This window comes from Pelobates fuscus, chromosome 9 (genome assembly GCF_036172605.1).
Source record: "Pelobates fuscus isolate aPelFus1 chromosome 9, aPelFus1.pri, whole genome shotgun sequence".
NCBI lineage: Eukaryota > Metazoa > Chordata > Amphibia > Anura > Pelobatidae > Pelobates > Pelobates fuscus.
Window position 1 is genome coordinate 11,059,194 of NC_086325.1, and position 19,505 is coordinate 11,078,698.

General features: G+C 42.2%; 1 protein-coding gene across 1 annotated transcript in view; it reads right to left on the minus strand.

Annotated features, from left to right (window-relative positions):
- Positions 1-277: 277 nt before the first annotated feature.
- The window catches only part of LOC134572296 (cytochrome P450 2G1-like), a 51,254-nt gene continuing 32,026 nt past the window's right edge, over positions 278-19,505 (minus strand). The window contains exons 3-9 of the mRNA XM_063431177.1: positions 10,799-10,948; positions 10,143-10,303; positions 9,599-9,775; positions 7,986-8,127; positions 6,865-7,052; positions 3,252-3,393; positions 278-588 (exon numbers count right to left, since the gene is read on the minus strand). Coding sequence (XP_063287247.1) covers positions 407-588; positions 3,252-3,393; positions 6,865-7,052; positions 7,986-8,127; positions 9,599-9,775; positions 10,143-10,303; positions 10,799-10,948 — 1,142 coding nt within the window. The 3' untranslated portion in view covers positions 278-406. The remainder of the gene's footprint in view (positions 589-3,251; positions 3,394-6,864; positions 7,053-7,985; positions 8,128-9,598; positions 9,776-10,142; positions 10,304-10,798; positions 10,949-19,505) is intronic.

Genomic DNA, 19,505 nt, shown 5'->3' on the forward strand with positions numbered 1-19,505 from the left:
AACAGTTATTCACTAAAATGAAAATTACCAGGAATTCTAAACAAATTTCAAAACTTAGGGAAAAATAGCAAAATTGTAAATATCACCCAAAACAATTCTATTTTCAGTTCTGCTATTTTGCTTTACATTTAAAACTCACTTTGAATTCTTGGCTGGTCTCACTTTAGTAAATATAACTGTTAGTAATTGTGACTTAGGATATTAAAGTTGAGTTTTTGAAAATATTAGAAACAAAGAATTAAAAAACAAACAAAAAAAAAAAAACCTCTGAATTTCTTTTGATGTGATCTTAATTCTAGATTAAGTAACTCAGCATAGATGTGGATTTCATGTTAAATCGAATACTCGTTCTTCTTGCATAACTATTCATAAGTAAATGTAATTATCTCGTTTTCCCAACACCCAATTAACGTGCTACAAATGACAGCTGGTAGGTGATGGGTATGTTGGAAAATCCTGTCATTTTAGGTTTAATGTCTGAATCAGTGAAACGCGTTGAGGAGGTGAGTGTAAAGTTTTGAAGAATGTTGGTGAGAAACAAGAAGAGCTCCATACGAGCCAGACCTTCTCCAGCACAGATTCTCTTCCCTGTAAAATAAATAGGAGAACGTTGTGGTTGACAAAGCAAATCTTGCATCAGGCGAGATTTTACATAAATGTTTAATCTGCTTTAAATGTTTAAAAATAGTCATAAAAATAAACTATTTAATTTAACAATTTCTTGGCTCAGATGGCCATAGATGAATGACTGGCTAGGATTTTTTTAGGCAAATTGAATACTATAAACATTTTTATTTTCTTTAAATTATATACATTTTTCAAGTCAAGGAAATTATAAATATTGGTCGTCGGTAGTACTGTATAACAGACAAACATCATACAAGTAACTCATTAACTAGGGTAAAACTGCTTCTGCTAACAGGCTTACACCCAGTTCTCGATTAAATTATTTAATTAATCAAAACTAACAAAACAAATTAATAAGTCACTAAATTATTACGTACCAAGACAAAGTTAAACAATCTATTATAATTGGCTTCCAAGCTCCATTCCCATTACTGCCATGTATCTCTCCTCACAAATCATTGCAAATTAATATTATAATATTATAATAATTATAAGTCCTTTACCATAAAATACTGCAGGAACAATGTCTTCACTGTCTCTTCTGGAGTCGTAATATTGTCCTGAAACTTTCATGTTTTTTTTTATTTTTGACTTATTTTGTTTCTTGAGGTATTACACCTATAAGGTGCTGCTTTTAGTAGTCATATTGTTGACTTGTTTTTTTGGTAATATTATTTTTGACTCAAGCATTTTATTTTTAATTGGGAGAAAATATTATATAAGTTATTAGACTTGGAGATTGTTTGAGATGTTAAGTAAATATAAGAAAAGGAAAGACTACAGAGTTAGAACAAACTAACCCTGAAGTCAAACGGACTAAATGGGCAACAGACATGGGTATGACCCAGAACGATATAGACTGGAGGAAAAAGAATCCCAAATGTTAGGGTAGATGGAAGGGAGAGCAAGGGTCCAGCTTCCAAAGACCACTAGCAGAGGGTGTGCCCATATAGGAGGGTAAATAACTGACTAAAGTCCCATGGCTGAATAGATGAAGTAAGCGAAAAAAAAAAAAAAAAAAATCTTTATTAGGAAATTAATGTACTAAAAACCAATATGGTAACCCAAGAAAGTGCAAGACAAACTGTGCAAAAAAAAGGGTGTGTGTGAAAAAACGTGCTACACACTTGGTCTCAATCATAAGTTAAGGTCCCATGGGTGTGCCCCTCAGATATAATACACTATATGTAAAGTATATTATAGGGGGACCATGCAATAGCCTAGAGGCTAAATATAGCAAAATAGGAGTTAGCGGGGTCTAGCAATTGTATGAACAGGAAAGGATGCCCATATACGTAAATAGGGCTCTTCCTAGTTAGCACAGCCCAGAAGCATGCCGCAGTCACCTATATAGATCATAGGAGAGGCAGACCAGTGGTATGAGCTGCCCTCCTAGTAGGGATAACGATAATGGTAGAGATATCACCTATATAGTTGTCTGGGAAAAACATCCAGTAGGTGACCCCTACTATAAGGTATACATGTATAGGTGAAACTAAAAATAAAGTAGAAAATAAAATAAAAAGTACAATTTAGAACTGCCTCTGAATGTCCCCCAAGTTTAAGTTCAGATAGATAGGCAGGCTCCACTTGTGCAGAGGCTAGAGCACCTCCTCTTATATTAGAGTGTAGGAGGTAGAGTGACTAAACTCCTAACTGTATCGTATTCTCAGAGTGCTTAATAGCCATATCTAGAGAGAAAGATATTCAATAACAGACTAGTATAGGGTAATTCCTGATTACTAGCCCAATAGACCAGCAGAGTGGAGTACCAAACCCTTGGGTTATCGCCTGACTTATTCAAAGTCCAATAGGAGGCTAGGCAGAGGAGTCTCTGAGAGACAAATCCCTAAGAGGCTAATAAGCTAATAACTCAAAGCCTTACTACTGCTATTCGGCATGCACACCGGGCAGAGTACAGCCCTAAATCTAGTATCAGCTGTTATTCATATCGATGGCTAAAAAAGAGACCCAAAGTGGTGTATATAAACCCTAAACCCAGCGTCTAGCTCGACGCGCGTTTCGGCGCTATGTGGCGCCTTTATCAAGAGCGGTGAAAACATGTTTGAGATGTTAAACTGCATTTTTGGATGAATTTGGATACGTTTGGAATGATAAGGTGTTTAGCTTAATTCCACACTTAAAAGTACTAGAATTACAGACAAACTAAATGGACATTTTCAGTTCAGGATTCTTTCTAATGGTAAAAGACACTCTTGTAGTGGAGCGCTAAAGTGTATAAATGCAAGGGGTATATATAAGTATGTGCAAAAGTAATTTAATAGCAGCTCAACACACTTGTGATCATTATTTGGAGATACACACATCCCCTGTAAAGGGCACAATTTTAAAAATAAATAAAAAATTAAGTGATGATTGAAGGTAAAAAAAAGATGATTTATGGATATGGGACTGTCGCTAAATGTTGATTTTATTTTGAATTTTTTTTTATATTTAGATATTTGCTCTATTGATAATATTTGCTCATTGATAATGTAAATTTTGTCCAACGTGATGGCATTACTTGCATGGCTGAGAGAATTGGACGTGAGTTAACCAGAACTGTAGAGCTATAGTTACTGTACTTAATTCTGAATTTCTGAAGGAATCTTAGATTATGTTACCTGTGGAAAATGGCATAAATGCATCACTCTTTTTGAAACAGCCATTGTCATCCAGAAAATGTCCCGGGTTAAACTTGTCTGGGGTGGCAAATTGAGTAGGATCTCGGAGAACAGAGCAGAGCAGTGGGTAAACATCAGTGCCCTTTGGAGGAGAAATCAGAACATTTATTAACTAAAAATCCAAAATTCAGGCTTATTATAGTATCACAGTGTTTGTAAGAATATCAAGGAAAATGAAATAAAGAGAAGCATTGTCTGTGAACAATTGCAGTAATTCTTCAGAGTCCATCTGATTGCACAGTGAGGTCAATCAATCCTTTCTACCTTTTCATGGACTTGGAGGAAGGTAGCGGTAAAGTAAACGTTATAGCGTTAGGGATACACCTTTATAGTGTTCCTTTAAATTAGAAATTCATTTTAAATTCACCTTAGTGAAAGCTGTGAAAATACAAACAATTACATCTGTAGACAAAGAGCTTCAGCATATGTGTACACACGCAGCATCAAAAGCCAACGAGAAACCTGCAGTTTATATATCAGATAATATATTGGGTATATGGTATGTTTCACCTGTATGTCCAGATATATATATATATATATATATATATATATATATATATATATATATATATATATATATATATATATGTTTGAAATGCATTTTCCTTAGATAAAATATTTAGACTTAACAACACGTGTTTCATGTCACACTGTGTCCTCCGTACTGGATGTGAAATTGGCCTTAGTTACACTATCACCCGATTTTGAAATTAGGAATCACTTAAGCAATGGGAATAATTTTAATTGATCCTGTGTTGTAATATATTTATAAACTTTAGCAGAGAAACACAGAAACATATAATGTGATGGAAGATAAGAACCATTCGGCCCATTTAATCTAATTTCATAGCTGAATTCAGAATCTCAGTAGGAGATCTTCAAAAAGTTTCAAAGCAGCCCAATTCAGTGTTTGAATGATAGTGTTTTACCTTTTTACCATCAATCACATTACGGAGTTACCTATATATAGTAGTTCTGTGGCAAAATTCTAAGGGAAGAAATCTCAGTATAGACTAATGTGATATTCCCACCAACTGCTCTACTAAGATTGGTGCTCAAATATAAGACGTATATAAAAAGGAGTAGGTTGTAGTATTTCTTAAACACAGTCCAAAAATACTCAGACCTAGAACAGTCAGACCCATTAGCATGCAAAGGACACTCTAGAACCATATCCATCCAAGTGTGTGGTAATGACTGATTGCTGATTCACAACCGTTCAAATGTGGATAGATTTTTTTACAAGTTATAAAACTTTCACGTCAGCTCAGAAAAATCAAAGGCTTTGAATTCCAAGAGAACCTCAATTTTTACCCAACTGTTTGAACACATAAAAAACCTAGAGGCAAACAAACTAGACATGTGCAATTCGTTTTGGTCCGCATGTGAATTCGGATGAATTTCGGGCAATTCGGACATTCGGGTACTTCCGAATGTCCGAATAGATTAATTACCGAATTGCTGAATTGTCGAGGTCCCGAAGTTCCGAAATTACCTAATTTCCGAAGTGTCGAAGTGCCGAAGTGCCGAAGTGTCGAAGTGCCGAAGTGCCGAAGTGTCGAAGTGTCGAAGTGTCGAAGTGCCGAAGTGTCGAAAGTGCCGAAGTGTCGAAGTGCCGAAGTGTCGAAGTGCCGAAGTGTCGAAGTGCCGAAGTGTCGAAGTGCCGAAGTGTCGAAGTGCCGAAGTTCCGAAGTTCCGAAGTGCTGAAGTCCAGAAGTTCCGAAGTTGCCAAAGTTCCGAAGTGTTGAAGTGCCGAAGTGCCGAAATTCCGAAGTTCCGAAGCACAGTATTGCCTAAGAACTAATATACTTACCCAGTGGAAGAATGAAGAATGTTACACTGTATACAGTTTTAAATAAAAAGTATACAAACATAGCCAGGATTCAGCTGTAAGCATTTGCAACACGTACAACAATCAAGTAACATACATTCATATAAAATGCAAGTTACTTAGCCTGTCAATGTAATGACAGGAATGAATAAGTAGATAACTCCCTAATTCCCACGATATTAGGGAGCTATCTACTAAAAGGCTGAAAGACCTAAATTGGTCTTTCAGCCAAATTTATTAATACTAAGTAAAAATTACCGCGAGTAGGAGCATGTCTATTAAACAGAGAGCAGCCTATGGCTGCTCACTTTAAAAAAATAAAAAGGTCCCCCCTAATGAGCCCCCACCCATGCTGCGCAAGTAGGGGCTTCTCACCTGAAGGGGGGACCTATTGCCCCCATGAGCCCCACTCCTGAAAGGCGGGTGGGGGTCCTACAGTAAAATAAGGGGGGGGGACCTGAGCGGTGGGTGGGGGCCCAAAATTAGAATAAGTGGGGGACCTAATGTCCTCTCCCCTGGCCCCCACCCCTGAGCGGTGGGTGGGGGCCCTAAATACTAATAAGGCTGGACCTAATGTCCTCCCCACTGGCCCCCACCCCTGAGTGGTTGCCCTAAATTAGAATAAGGGGGGGACCTAATGTCCTCCCCCTTGGCCCCCACCCCTGAGTGGTGGGTGGGGGTCCTAAATTAGAATTAGGGTCTTCCCCCCTGGCCCCTACCCCTGAGTGGTTGGTGGGAGCCCTAAATTAGAGTTAGGGTGGGGACCTAATGTTCTCCCACCAGGCCCTAAATACTAATAAGGGGGGGGACCCGCCGCTCAGTGGTGGGGGCCCTAAAATAAATGTTACCCCCCAGGTGACTAGGGGTCCCCAAACCCCTAGTCACCCCCATCCCAGAAAAATACTAAGCCCTACCTACCCCCTTCATCCTAAAAATAATGAGGGGAGGCCATTAACTAAGTACCTGTAAAAAATCCATAATAAAAAAAAAACGAGCGCCCAAAAAAATAATGCATCTTCACTCATGGAGGGCTCCACGCAGATTGAGCTCTGCAGGGTGGGGGGAGGCTTATAAAGCCTTGCCCCACCCTGCAATTAGGCTCAGAGCACTCTGATTGGTGGGTTTAATCCATATAACCAGAGTGCTCTGACAGGAAAATGAAGAGACTGACAGGTCAGTCTCTACATTTACCTGTCACAGCACTCTGATTGGTTGACTTGAAATCCACCAATCAGAGTGCTCTATGTAATTTTACACAGCGTGGGAAAGTTCTTTGGAATTTTCCCATGCTGTGTAATTTCACTCATAACACTCTGACTGGTAGTGGATTAAGTATTAGTAAATTTGTCTGAAAGACCAATTTAGATCTTTCAGCCTTTTGGTAGAAAACTCCCTAATACAGTGGGAATTAGGGAGTTATCTACTAAGTGGCTGCAAGAGAAGTCCCGAAGTGCCGAAGTCCCGAAATTCAGAAATGCTGAAGTTCCAAAATTCAGAAGTTACCAAGTTGCCGAAGTTCCAAAGTGTCAAAGTGCCGAAGTTCCAAAGTTGCTGAAGTTGCCGAAGTCCCAAATTGCAAAAGACCCGAATTTCGGAATGCCGAACTGAATCGAAAATGTTCCCCATGCACATGCCTAAAACAAACCCCTTTCATAAAAAACACTAGAATAATATGAAGGGGTGATGGTGCCTTGAATGGCTATTTAAGTAGTTTATTCTAACCTTGGGAATGGTGTATCCATGGAAATGTGTGTCTTTTATAACTGAGTGAGCAACATTAAGAGGTAAAACGTCACTGAATCTTTGGATCTCATGGATCACGGCATCCGTATAGGGCATCTTGCCTCGATCCTCAATGTTTGGACACCTGTTCTGCCCAATGACTCGATCAATTTCTTCATGTAGCTTGGCTGACAAACAAAAAAGGAATTGATTCATTGCCGTTGAAGAATAATGCAGATATAGTACTTTGACCTGAAATGCATTTTAATAATAAACAGCCTACAAATTGCCCTTGTAATGAATATTTCTAGAATGCCTTAGAAGAACTGCTTCTGTACATTAAGATATAATAATCTAAATTGTTTGGCTTGAATACAGGAATGTAGAAATAACATTGTGTATTTAAATGAAAGGGGGGGCAGGGAGACAAAATAAAATATAAATAACAAAACACACACACCCCAGAGCACCTTATACTAAAACAAATTACATTTCTTTCAGTCATCTGATTTTTTCAATAATTTATATAAAAAGTATTTTTTTTATTTTAAAACATTGCAATTCTAGCATTTGATTAGAGACTATAAAATTATACATTCTTATTGTGTTTTATATACATTATGTTTTGGTATCTGATAATTTTGTTGCTTCTACTTTTTATAAAAATAGTTTAATTTTTCAAAAAGAATAGGAGAGATGATTATGGTTTCTCCAACACTCTGGATCGTGTAAGTCTGATAGAATGCTTTAATTAAAATACAGGTCAAGAATGAATCCACATTTTATTGATTTCACAACTTAAATTCTTCAACCTTCTTCTTACCAACAATGATGATCTCCAACCCAATTCTACTACAATCTACACACATTTTTAAATACATCCTAACCTTTTTCACATATTATTCACAAACCCAGTACTACCTCTAGTATGATCTTAACAATGCTTACTTGCAATGACTCAATTCTAGTTCAACTTTGTTCTATTTGCATTTTCTGATGGGCACCACATCTGTCTGACTGAACATCCATTCATCCACCCAACCCCCTCGCCCAGACACCTACCAATTCATCCACCATCAATCCACCTACCTACCACTCTCCATCAATCTACCCACACACACCTTGTATCTCAGGATACTTTACAAGGACGAGGAATCCATGTCTAAGTGTGCTGCTGACTGTCTCTGTTCCAGCAAAGAACAAGTTAAGTACACTGAGCAGCAAGTTGTTCATATCAAACGCAGAGAAATCATTTTTGTTATCCTGTAAAAAGTGTGAAATTTGAAGAGTGTTAGAAGCAATAAACCTACTTTTTTTTCTTCTATATTATGCCCTAAATAAGATTCATATAAACATATTGGCCTTGTTTTGATATTTAAAATCAAATGATTTAATATTTAATATTTTTTTTTAACCATAAAAATATATCATATATAGAAAATATATCAATAATTCAAAAAATAAATCAACTTTCAAAATATTAAGTAATTTGAAAAGCGTGTACAGAAATATAAAATCAGGTCCATATTTAGATGAATGTTTCATTGGATGTCTTGTTGCCTGCTGGTTTAAAAATATAATATTCGGAGCATCGTGCAAGAAATCTGTCTCTTTTTGTTGTTTTTTTAATTCAAAACCTCCAAGCCTCCCTTTTGCCACTTCTAAATTTCTGTACTTCCTCTCCTAGTCTACAATACTTTCAGTTTTCCCGCTTATAAAAGGGAGTAGGAACCCATGACCATTATCTATATTTAATATGTATTTATCACATTAAGGATGTGCAAAACTCTGTGACGAGACCAACCTATTCGTATGGTTTTTCCTATTCGGCTGTTTACAGCATTCGTATGTTTGAGAGCATTCCTATGCTTCTCCAGTTCGGTGGATTGGTGTCTACAGTAGCTGCCTGTATATCTGGAATGGAATATTTCCTAAACGGCCTTTAACCCCTTTTTATGCCGTTACACTCTCATCTTTGATAGTTTTGCCACAAGGCTGGAAAAACATTGTGGAATTTGAAGTTATTTCGACCATTCCTTTCTTCTTGTTATGCCAAACAGTCATTATAACCTTTATAAAAACATCTTTCCTATGAAATATCAAATGCGAAGTACATTTAATTACATTATATTTAAACATATCTAATCTGCTTCAAACATCTTAGAAGAAGTGTGCGATGAAAGCCCCAAACATAGGGCTAGGAGGTAACAAATTAACTGACTCATCTGACATCAAAAGTTTATATTCTGATGGTTCTTCTATGTGTTTCCCACCAATCAGAATGAAGCTAAAATTCAAACAGTTAGTGAACAGGTGACTATTGACAAATGGCAGCGTTCATTGTGCTGTAAAATTAATTAAAAATAGGAATATTCTATAACTTGTACTTATATAGTTACATCTGCTATTTTGAAATAATACAATTACTGCTACTTTTCAAATTCAAACATTCCCACTCGCACTCAGCAGATTGATACTTTGTCAGTAAGTGGGTCAGCAAGTCTTCTAATTCTTCTAATTGATATTTATTTTTGGTTTGATTTGCAGGGGAATAATTGTGTGTTTTTGCTGTTGTACCTTAGATATATTGCATCATAATTCACAGATCAGAAGCACCAATATCACTCTTGGGTTGCAGTTCACTAATCTGATACTTTGTATCTATTTAAGCCCGTATGACTTGTTTAACAGGTGATTTAGGAATCATCTGCACTCCCATGAAGGCCCTACATACCTGGTTCATTTTAATAAGGAAGCAGTCTATGTAATCTCTTGGAGAAGATGGGTCCAAGGTTTCCTGGTTTGTCTTCACACGTTCAGAAACAAATTGCAGCAAATTATTTAGAAGTTTGTCCACTTTCTGATGAGGTCCAGGTACGTGGTTCATGATTTCTGGAATCATATCATGCATCTACAATACAGTCAGTATGAGACCATCTTAAGCATTACTAGATATATAAGAAATGTCCTTCAAGGCAAAGTTCACAAGCTTCAAATTAGAAAAAAAAAAAGAGTAAGTGTATACACGTTTCTATGACTGTACAAGTGTATATGCTTAAAACAGCCTATTTTTAGTTGCTCTCAGATATGTGAGTACATAGACCCAGGAACTGAAAATACATTTTGTGTGGGCCTATTTATTGCAAGGTCCTTTGGAAGAGAACAAAAAATGAAGTATTTTGGCAGAAGTTATGTTAGGAGAAATATAAAAATTGTACTTAATGTCCACACCTAGATTCACACAATCTCTGTTAGGTTATCCTATATGCACTCTTTACCTGCCCCCAGGTGGAACTCATGTGTTTAAACGTCTCATTAAACATATTGAGGAGCTTCAGAAATTTCAGATCTTCATATTCAAATCGATTTCCAAAGACCACCGAGCAGATGACATTTGCAATGGCCTGAACAAAGATATTGGTGGGATTGATCGGGGAACCTGTATCAGAAAGAAAAGAGAAGAAAATATCTATTGAAGTAACTAACTAACCCTACTAAGGGTTAATCATCATGTAGGGGTGTATATAAAAAAATACTCCTCTCTGTCTCATTAGAGATATCTTTGCCAGAAGCTCAAGGAAGCAAGGTGAAAGGTCAGTGTAGGACCTACCTGAGAGGTTTGCCTTGACGTGGCAGGTGGGCATACCCTCCAATGGACATTGGAGTAACTAAATAACCTCCATTTGTTTAAATATACATAGGAATTTGGGAGAGAGCTCAGGTAACCTTTTTTCTTTGGAAGAAACTACCTGTACCTGTACTGCCTCCGAGTAGCATAATCATCACAAAAAGGTATAAGAATAACATTTATACCTTTAACCAATCACAAAAATTAACTACCTACTGAGCTCACAATTTAAATGTTCTCACACAAATATTTTCGGATTTCTGAAGAGAAATTGCTGCAATGTTTAAATATCAACATTATTCTTACTTTTCTTAGATCTGAGTTCTTCCACCAAAAACTGTGCCTCTTCCTGTATTCGCTCTTCAATACTCCTCTTTCCCATTCCAAAGTTTCTCAGGGTCATCAATGTGAACCGGCGTAGCTGTTTCCAGCGTTCCCCATTACTGAGAACAACACCTAATATGAAAGGGACATTTTAGAAGCAAACACTGATATTTCACTTTTTACGGCCTCAGTGTCAAATTTTTAGATACGTTTTCCAAATGATTGGGTATTTTTTGGATAAACTTTTAAAAGGAATAATGAAAAACATATCTTAATAATAATAAATCAAGGCTTAAGTATGTTACAGAGTGCATGCACGGGTACACAATTCTATATTTAAACACCTACAATAAACAGTAAGTAACAACAACTTGCAGCTGTTTTAATTACACACTGCGTGTTGCACATATTGCCAAGGACTTTAAACTCATTATTGTGGAGCTCTTTTTGTGAAGGAGTTTGACCAGTTTCCAAAGGAGGTGTTACAGGAGGTGTGAAGTGCTGCAGTGAGTGTGCTGCTCAGGTAGTGTGGGTCATAGGAGGTGTAGGGAGCTGCAGTGATTGTGCTGCTCAGGTAGTGTGTATTATAGGAGGTGTGGGGAGCTGCAGTGAGTGTGCTGCTCAGGTAGTGTGGGTCATAGGAGGTGTGGGGAGCTGCAGTGAGTGTGCTGCTCAGGTAGTGTGTGTTATAGGAGGTGTGGGGAGCTGCAGTGAGTGTGCTGCTCAGGTAGTGTGTGTTATAGGAGGTGTGGGGAGCTGCAGCGAGCGTGCTGCTCAGGTAGTGTGTGTTATAGGAGGTGTGGGGAGATGCAGTGAGCGTGATGCTCAGGTAGTGTGTGTTATAGGAGGCGTGGGGAGCTGCAGTGAGTGTGCTGCTTAGATGTTGTGGGTTATAGGAGGTGTGGGGAGCTTCAGTGAGTGTGCTGCTCAGGTAGTGTGTGCTATGGGAGGTGTGGGGAGCTGCAGTGAATGTTCTGCTCAGGTAGTGTGTATTATAGGAGGTGTGGGGAGCTGCAGTGATTGTGCTGCTCAGGTAGTGTGTATTATAGGAGGTGTGGGGAGCTGCAGTGAGTGTGCTGCTCAGGTAGTGTGGGTTATAAGAGGTGTGGGGAGCTGCAGTGAGTGTGCTGCTCAGGTAGTGTGTGTTATAGGAGGTGTGGGGAGCTGCAGTGAGTGTGCTGCTCAGTGTGTGTTATAGGTGGTGTGGGGAGCTGCAGTGAGTGTGCTGCTCAGGTAGTGTGTGTTATAGTAGGTGTGGGGAGCTGCAGTGAGTGTGCTGCTCAGGTAGTGTGGGTTATGGGAGGTGTGGGGAGCTGCAGTGAGTGTGCTGCTCAGGTAGTGTGGGTCATAGGAGGTGTGGGGAGCTTCAGTGAGTGTGGTGCTCAGGTAGTGTGTGTTATAGGAGGTGTGGGGAGATGCAGTGAGCGTGATGCTCAGGTAGTGTGTGTTATAGGAGGCGTGGGGAGCTGCAGTGAGTGTGCTGCTTAGATGTTGTGGGTTATAGGAGGTGTGGGGAGCTTCAGTGAGTGTGCTGCTCAGGTAGTGTGTGCTATGGGAGGTGTGGCGAGCTGCAGTGAATGTTCTGCTCAGGTTGTGTGGGTCATAGGAGGTGTGGGGAGCTGCAGTGAGTGTGCTGCTCAGATAGTGTGTGTTATAGGTGGTGTGGAGAGCTGCAGTGAGTGTGCTGTTCAGGTACTGTGTGCTATAGGAGGTGTGGAGAGCTGCAGTGAGCTTGTTGCTCAGGTAGTGTGTGTATAGGACAACCTTCCCCAAACTCCAGAACTCAAGATGTTGCTTAACTACAACTCACATTATTCTCAACTTATCTATTTCATTCATAGAATCATGGGAGTTGTAGTTCAGCAACATCTGGAGGATCGGAGTTTGGGAAAGCCTGGAATATGCGGTGAGGGAAACTGCAGTGAGCGTGCTGCTCAGGTAGTGTGTGTTATAGTAGGTGTGGGGAGCTGCAGTGAGTGTGCTGCTCAGGTAGTGTGGGTTATAGGAGGTGTGGAGAGCTGCAGTGAGTGTGCTGCTCAGGTAGTGTGGGTTATAGGAGGTGTGGGAAGCTGCAGTAAGTGTCCTGCTCAGGTAGTGTGTGTTATAGGAGGTGTGGGGAGCTGCAGTGAGTGTTCTGCTCAGGTAGTGCGTGTTATGGGAGGTGTGGGGAGCTGAAGTGAGCATGCTGCTCAGGTAGAGTGGGTTATAGGAGATGTGGGGAGCTTCAATGAGTGCGCTGCTCAGGTAATGTGTGTTATAGGAGGTGTGAGGAGCTGCAGTGAATGTTCTGCTCAGGTAGTGTGTGTTATAAGAGGTGTGGGGAGCTGCAGTGAGTGTGCTGCTCAGGTAGTGTGGGTTATGGGAGGTGTGGGGAGCTGCAGTGAGTGTGCTGCTCAGGTAGTGTGGGTCATAGGAGGTGTGGGGAGCTTCAGTGAGTGTGCTGCTCAGGTAGTGTGTGTTATAGGAGGTGTGGGGAGATGCAGTGAGCGTGATGCTCAGGTAGTGTGTGTTATAGGAGGCGTGGGGAGCTGCAGTGAGTGTGCTGCTTAGATGTTGTGGGTTATAGGAGGTGTGGGGAGCTTCAGTGAGTGTGCTGCTCAGGTAGTGTGTGCTATGGGAGGTGTGGGGAGCTGCAGTGAATGTTCTGCTCAGGATGTGTGGGTCATAGGAGGTGTGGGGAGCTGCAGTGAGAGTGCTGCTCAGGTAGAGTGGGTTATAGGAGGTGTGGGGAGCTTCAATGAGTGCGCTGCTCAGGTAATGTGTGTTATAGGAGGTGTGAGGAGCTGCAGTGAATGTTCTGCTCAGGTAGTGTGTGTTATAAGAGGTGTGGGGAACTCCAGTGCGTGTGTTGCTCAGGTAGTGTGGGTTATAGGAAGTGTGGGGAGCTGCAGTGAGAGTGCTGCTCAGGTAGTGTGGGTTATAGGAGGTGTGGGGAGCTTCAGTGAGTGTGCTGCTCAGGTAGTGTGAGTTATAGGAGGTGTGGGGAGCTGCAGTGAATGTTCTGCTCAGGTAGTGTGTGTTATAAGAGGTGTGGGGAACTGCAATGCGTGTGTTGCTCAGGTAGTGTGGGTTATAGGAGGTGTGGGGAGCTTCAGTGAGTGTGCTGCTCAGGTAGTGTGTGTTATAAGAGGTGTGGGGAACTGCAATGCGTGTGTTGCTCAAGTAGTGTGGGTTATAGGAGGTGTGGGGAGCTTCAGTGAGTGTGCTGCTCAGGTAGTGTGAGTTATAGGAGGTGTGGGGAGCTGCAGTGAGTGTGCTGCATAGATTGTGTGGGTTATAGGAGGTGTGGGAGCTTCAGTGGCAATGCTGCTCAGGTAGTGTGCTTTATAGGACGTGTGGGGAGCTGCAGTGAACGTGCTGCTTTGGTAGTGTGGGTTATATAAGGTGTGGGGAGCTTTAGTAAGAATGCTGCTCAAGTAGTGTGTGTTATAGGAGGTGTGGGGAGCTGCAGTGAATGTTCTGCTCAGGTAGTGTGTGTTATAAGAGGTGTGGGGAACTGCAATGCGTGTGTTGCTCAAGTAGTGTGGGTTATAGGAGGTGAGGGGAGCTGCAGTGAGTGCTGCTCAGGTAGTGTGGGTTATAGGAGGTGTGGGGACCTTCAGTGAGTGTGCTGCTCAGGTAGTGTGTGTTATAAGAGGTGTGGGGAGCTGCAGTGAGTGTGCTGCATAGATTGTGTGGGTTATAGGAGGTGTGGGAGCTTCAGTGGCAATGCTGCTCAGGTAGTGTGCATTATAGGAGGTGTGGGGAGCTGCAGTGAACGTGCTTCTTTGGTAGTGTGGGTTATATAAGGTGTGGGGAGCTTTAGTAAGAATGCTGCTCAAGTAGTGTGTGTTATAGGAGGTGTGGGGAGCTGCAGTGAACATGCTGCTTGGGTAGTGTGGGTTATAGGAGGTGTGGGAAGCTTCAGTGAGCATGCTGCTCAGGTAGTTTGTGTTATAGGAGGTTTGGTGAGCTGCAGTAAGCGTTCTGCTCAGGTAGTGTGTTGTAGATGGTGTGGAGAGCTGCAGTGAGGGTGCTGCTCATGTAGTGTGTGTTATATGAGGTGTGGGGAGCTGCAGTGAGTGTGCTGCTCAGGTATTGTGTGTTATAGGAGGTGTGAGGAGCTGCAGTGTGTGTGCTGCTCAGGTAGTGTTGGTTACTGGAGGTGTGGGGAGCTCCAGTGAGAGTGCTGCTCAGGTGGTGTGGGTTATAGGAGGTGTGGGGAGCTGCAGTGAGTGTTCTGCTCAGGTAGTGCATTTTATAGAAGGTGTGGGGAGCTGCAGTGAGTGTGCTGCTCAGGTAGTGTGAGTTATAGGAGGTGTGGGGAGCTGCAGTGAATGTTCTGCTCAGGTATTGTTTTCTTAGAGGTGTGGGGAGCTGCAGTGAGTGTGCTGCTTAGATTGTGAGGGTTTTAGGAGGTGTGGGGAGCTTCAGTGACAATGCTGCTCAGGTAGTGTGTGTTATAGGAGCTGTGAGGAGCTGCAGTGAATGTGCTGCTTGGGAAGTGTGGGTTATAGAAGGTGTGGGGAGCTGCAGTGCGTGTGCTGCTCAGGTAGTATGTGTTATAGGGGGCGTGGGGAGCTGCAGTGATTGTGCTGCTCAGGTAGTGTGTATTATATGAGGTGTGGGGAGCTGCAGTGATTTTGCTGCTCAGGTAGTGTGTTATAGGAGGTGTGGGGAGCTGCAGTGCGTGTGCTGCTTAGTAGACATGTGCAATTTGTTTCATTCTGGGCAATTCGGACATTTGGATACTTCCGAATGTCCTAATAGCTGAATTGCCAAAGTCCCGAAGTTCTGAAATTGCTGAATTTTCGAAGTGTCGAAGTTCTGAAGTGTCGAAGTTCCGAAGAGTCGAAGTTCCGAAGAGTCGAAGTTCCGAAGAGTCGAAGTTCCGAAGAGTCGAAGTTCCGAAGAGTCGAAGTTCCGAAGAGTCGAAGTTCCGAAGTGTCGAAGTTCCGAAGTGTCGAAGTTCCGAAGTGTCGAAGTTCCGAAGTGTCGAAGTTCCGAAGTGTCGAAGTTCCGAAGTGTCGAAGTTCCGAAGTGTCGAAGTTCCGAAGTTCCGAAGTTCCGAAGTTCCGAAGTTCCGAAGTTCCGAAGTTCCGAAGTGTCGAAGCACAGTTTTGCCAAAGTACTAATATACCTACCCAGTGGAAGAATTAAAAATGTTACACTGTATACGTTTAAATAAAAAGTATACAAAAAAAGCCAGGATTCAGCTGTAAGCATTTGCAACACTTACAACAATCAAGTAACACACATTCATATAAAATGTAAGTTACTTAGCTAGTCAATGGAATGACAGGAATGAATAAGTTCCCACGGTATTAGAGAGCTATCTACTAAAAGGCTGAAATACCTAAATTGGTCTTTCAGCCAAATTTACTGATACTGAGTAAATATTACTTAGTAAGAGTAAATTATGCCCCTACTCGCTATACCGCAAGTAGGGGCATGTCTTGTAAACAGTGAGCAGTGAGTCATAACTCTTTGATTGGTTACTTTCAATTAACCAATCAGTGTTGTTATGAGTCAAATTACACAGCGTGGGAAAATTCCAAAGAACTTTCCTACGCTGTGCAAAATGACACAGAGCACTCTGATTGGCTGGATTTTAAGCTAACCAATCAGAGTGCTGTGACAGGTAAATGTAGAGATTTAATTGTCAGTCTCTTAATTTACCTGTCAGATCACTCTGATTGGATGGCTTAAACCAACCAACCATAGTGCTCTGAGCCTAAATGCAGGGTGGGGCAAGGCTTTATAATCCTTCCCCGCCCTGTAGAGCTCAGTCTGCGCAGAGCCCTCCATGGGTGATGATGGATTATATTTTTTGCGCTCTGTTTTTTTTTCTTCAAAGTTTGCCGGTCATTATGGATTTTTATTTGACCTTTTTTGGGGCTGAAAAAAGAGGATGTTAGAAAAAATAAGACATCAAATGGTATTTTTTTTAGCTACCTAGTTAATGGTCCCCCCTCACTATTTTTAGGGTGAGGGAGGTAGGTAGGGGTTAAATAATTGTTTGAGGACCCCTAGTCACCTGTGGGGGGTAATATTTTTATAACCCGCCCCAGGTGACTCAGGGGTGGGGACCAGGGGGGAGGACAATAGGTCCCCCCTTGTATGTATTTAGAGCCCCCACCCACCGCTCAAGGGTGGGAGTCTGGGGGAAAGACTATAGGTCCCCCTTATTGGTATTTAGGGTCCCCACCCACTGCTCAGGGGTGGGGACAGGGGGGAGGACTATAGGTCCCCCCCTTATTCTAATTTAGGGCCCCCACATGCCGCTCAGGGTTGGGGGCCGGGTGGAGGACAATAGGTCCCCCCATTATTTTACTTTAGGGCCCCCACCCCCCACCACTCGGGGCGGAACCAGCCTTGCCACTGGGCATTGGAGAAGACTGATTGCCAGCCTCCTGCCATGTGACTATGGCCCCTGTGATGTATTGCCTGCTCTCCTGTACTGCTGAGGTTTGCTACCAACTAGGTGGATTTGGCTATGGAGCTTGTCTAGTGCCCTCTGTTGGTAGCAACCGCAATATGCACTACCTGAATAGCAAGACTAGTTAATTTGCATATTCGAGTAGATTTGCATATTGCTAATTCTGCAGGAATGTGAGATATTTTCTGTTAATTATTGTCTCCCCCACCTCTTTAAAAATATGCCATTGTGTTATAATAAGTCACTGTATGTTGCCTGCTATGATTTGACTGTTTGTAATGTTATTGAGTTTTCACAGCAATGTTAATGTAATTAATGTAATGATGGGCTAGTCCCAAGGAAAATAAAGTTTTAGAGCTTGTTCCTGTCTTGCTCTCGGAAGGAGTCTACGGTGGTTATGGTGTCAGCGGGAGTGCTTGGAGCCCTCTGTAAGCGCTATGAGCCTCCTTCAACGGAGGTACCCAGTCAGGGTGCCAGGTGATCCGTTACAACCCCTTTTTTATTTTAGGGCCCCAACCTCATGGGTGCGGGCCGGAGGGGAGGACAATAGGTCCCCCCCTCCCTGTTTTTCTGATTTAGGCCCTTTTTTGTGGCTGCTCAGGGGTTAGGGCCAGGGGGGACAATAGGTCCCCTTTATTTTAAAAGATCCCACTCGCTCAGCATGGGTGGGGGCTTTGGAGGCTTTGCCCCCTTTTTTTTTTTTTTTTAATGGTATAGCGAGTAGGGGCAACATTTTCTAATACTAAGTAATTTTTAGGTCTTTCAGCCTTTTGGTAGATAACTCCCTAACACCATGGGGATTGGGGAGTTATCTACTAAGTGGCTGTAAGAGAAGTCCCAAAGTTCCGAAATTACGAAATTGCCGAACCGAACAGAAGTTCGGAATGCTGAACCGAACCGAAAATTTTCCCCATGCACATCCCTACTGCTCAGGTAGTGTGTGCTATAGGAGGTGTGGGGAGCTTTAGTGAAAATGCTGTTCAGGATTTGTGGGGAGCTGTAGACCTTATGCTGCTCAGATAGTGTTAGTAGCTCTTGACTCCCAAATACATGTATTTACAGGGTTATGGTTTTTAATAGGATGTGAATTCTCATTAGGTCATTCGTTGAAACCATGATTTTAAGTGGGATGTTTAAAACCTGCCCCCCTCCCTCCCCAACAGCGTTTATACCATCTAAAACCACCATCTGCCATCAATATCCAAGGTCACCTGCATTTTAAATTTGAACTGAGAATGGTCTAGAGATTTGTTTCGCCTTTTGAAACAGCAACTAGATGCATACTTGCAAAAACTGAATATTCAAGGATATCATTTTTCAATGTAGGGCATAGGCGTGCGCACCAGGTGGGCTGGGTGTGCCAGGGCAAACCCTAATCCCCGCGGCAGGCGCTATGTGCCTCCCTCTGTGGGCCTCTTTGATCTCCCTCACCTAACCACAGGCAGGGAGGGAGGCAGGAGAGGACCTGGGGAGCTCTTGCCAGCGGCAGCGCTCAGATCTCCCCTCTGGGGCTAGAGTTCACTCTCCACTGGACCACCAGGGATGGCAGCAGCATGGCCCCCCCTCCCTACATAAGGTAAGAAGGGAGGGGGGATATTAACTAAACAGCCCCCCCACCCCACACATTACACACAAACAGCACACACACACATACATCACCCTCACACTAACAGCACCCTTACACATACACGCACACACACACACACACACACACACACACACACACACACACACACTAACAGCACCCTTACACACACACACACACACACACACACACACTAACAGCACCCTTACACACACATACAGCACTCTTCCACACACATACAGCACTCTTACACACACATACAGCACCCTTACACACACATACAGCGCCCTTACCCACACAGCGCCCTTACACAAACAGCGCCCTTACACACACAGCACCTTCACACAGATACACACACATCGCCTGCACACACACAGCACCTTCACATACACACACAGCGCCCACACACACACTGCACCCTCGCACACAACGCCCTTACACACACACAGTGCCCGCACACATAGCACCTATACACACACACACACAGCACCCTCACACACAGCAGTATATGCGTGTGTGTGTGTATATATATCTTTGTGTATATATATATATATATATATTTATATATATACGCGGCGTGTGTGTTTGTGCTTTAGGGTGCACACCCTTATACAATAGGGTAATAACTGATGTAGGGTAATAACTGCTTGATCCAAGGATAAATGACTGCCATTCTGGGGTCAAGA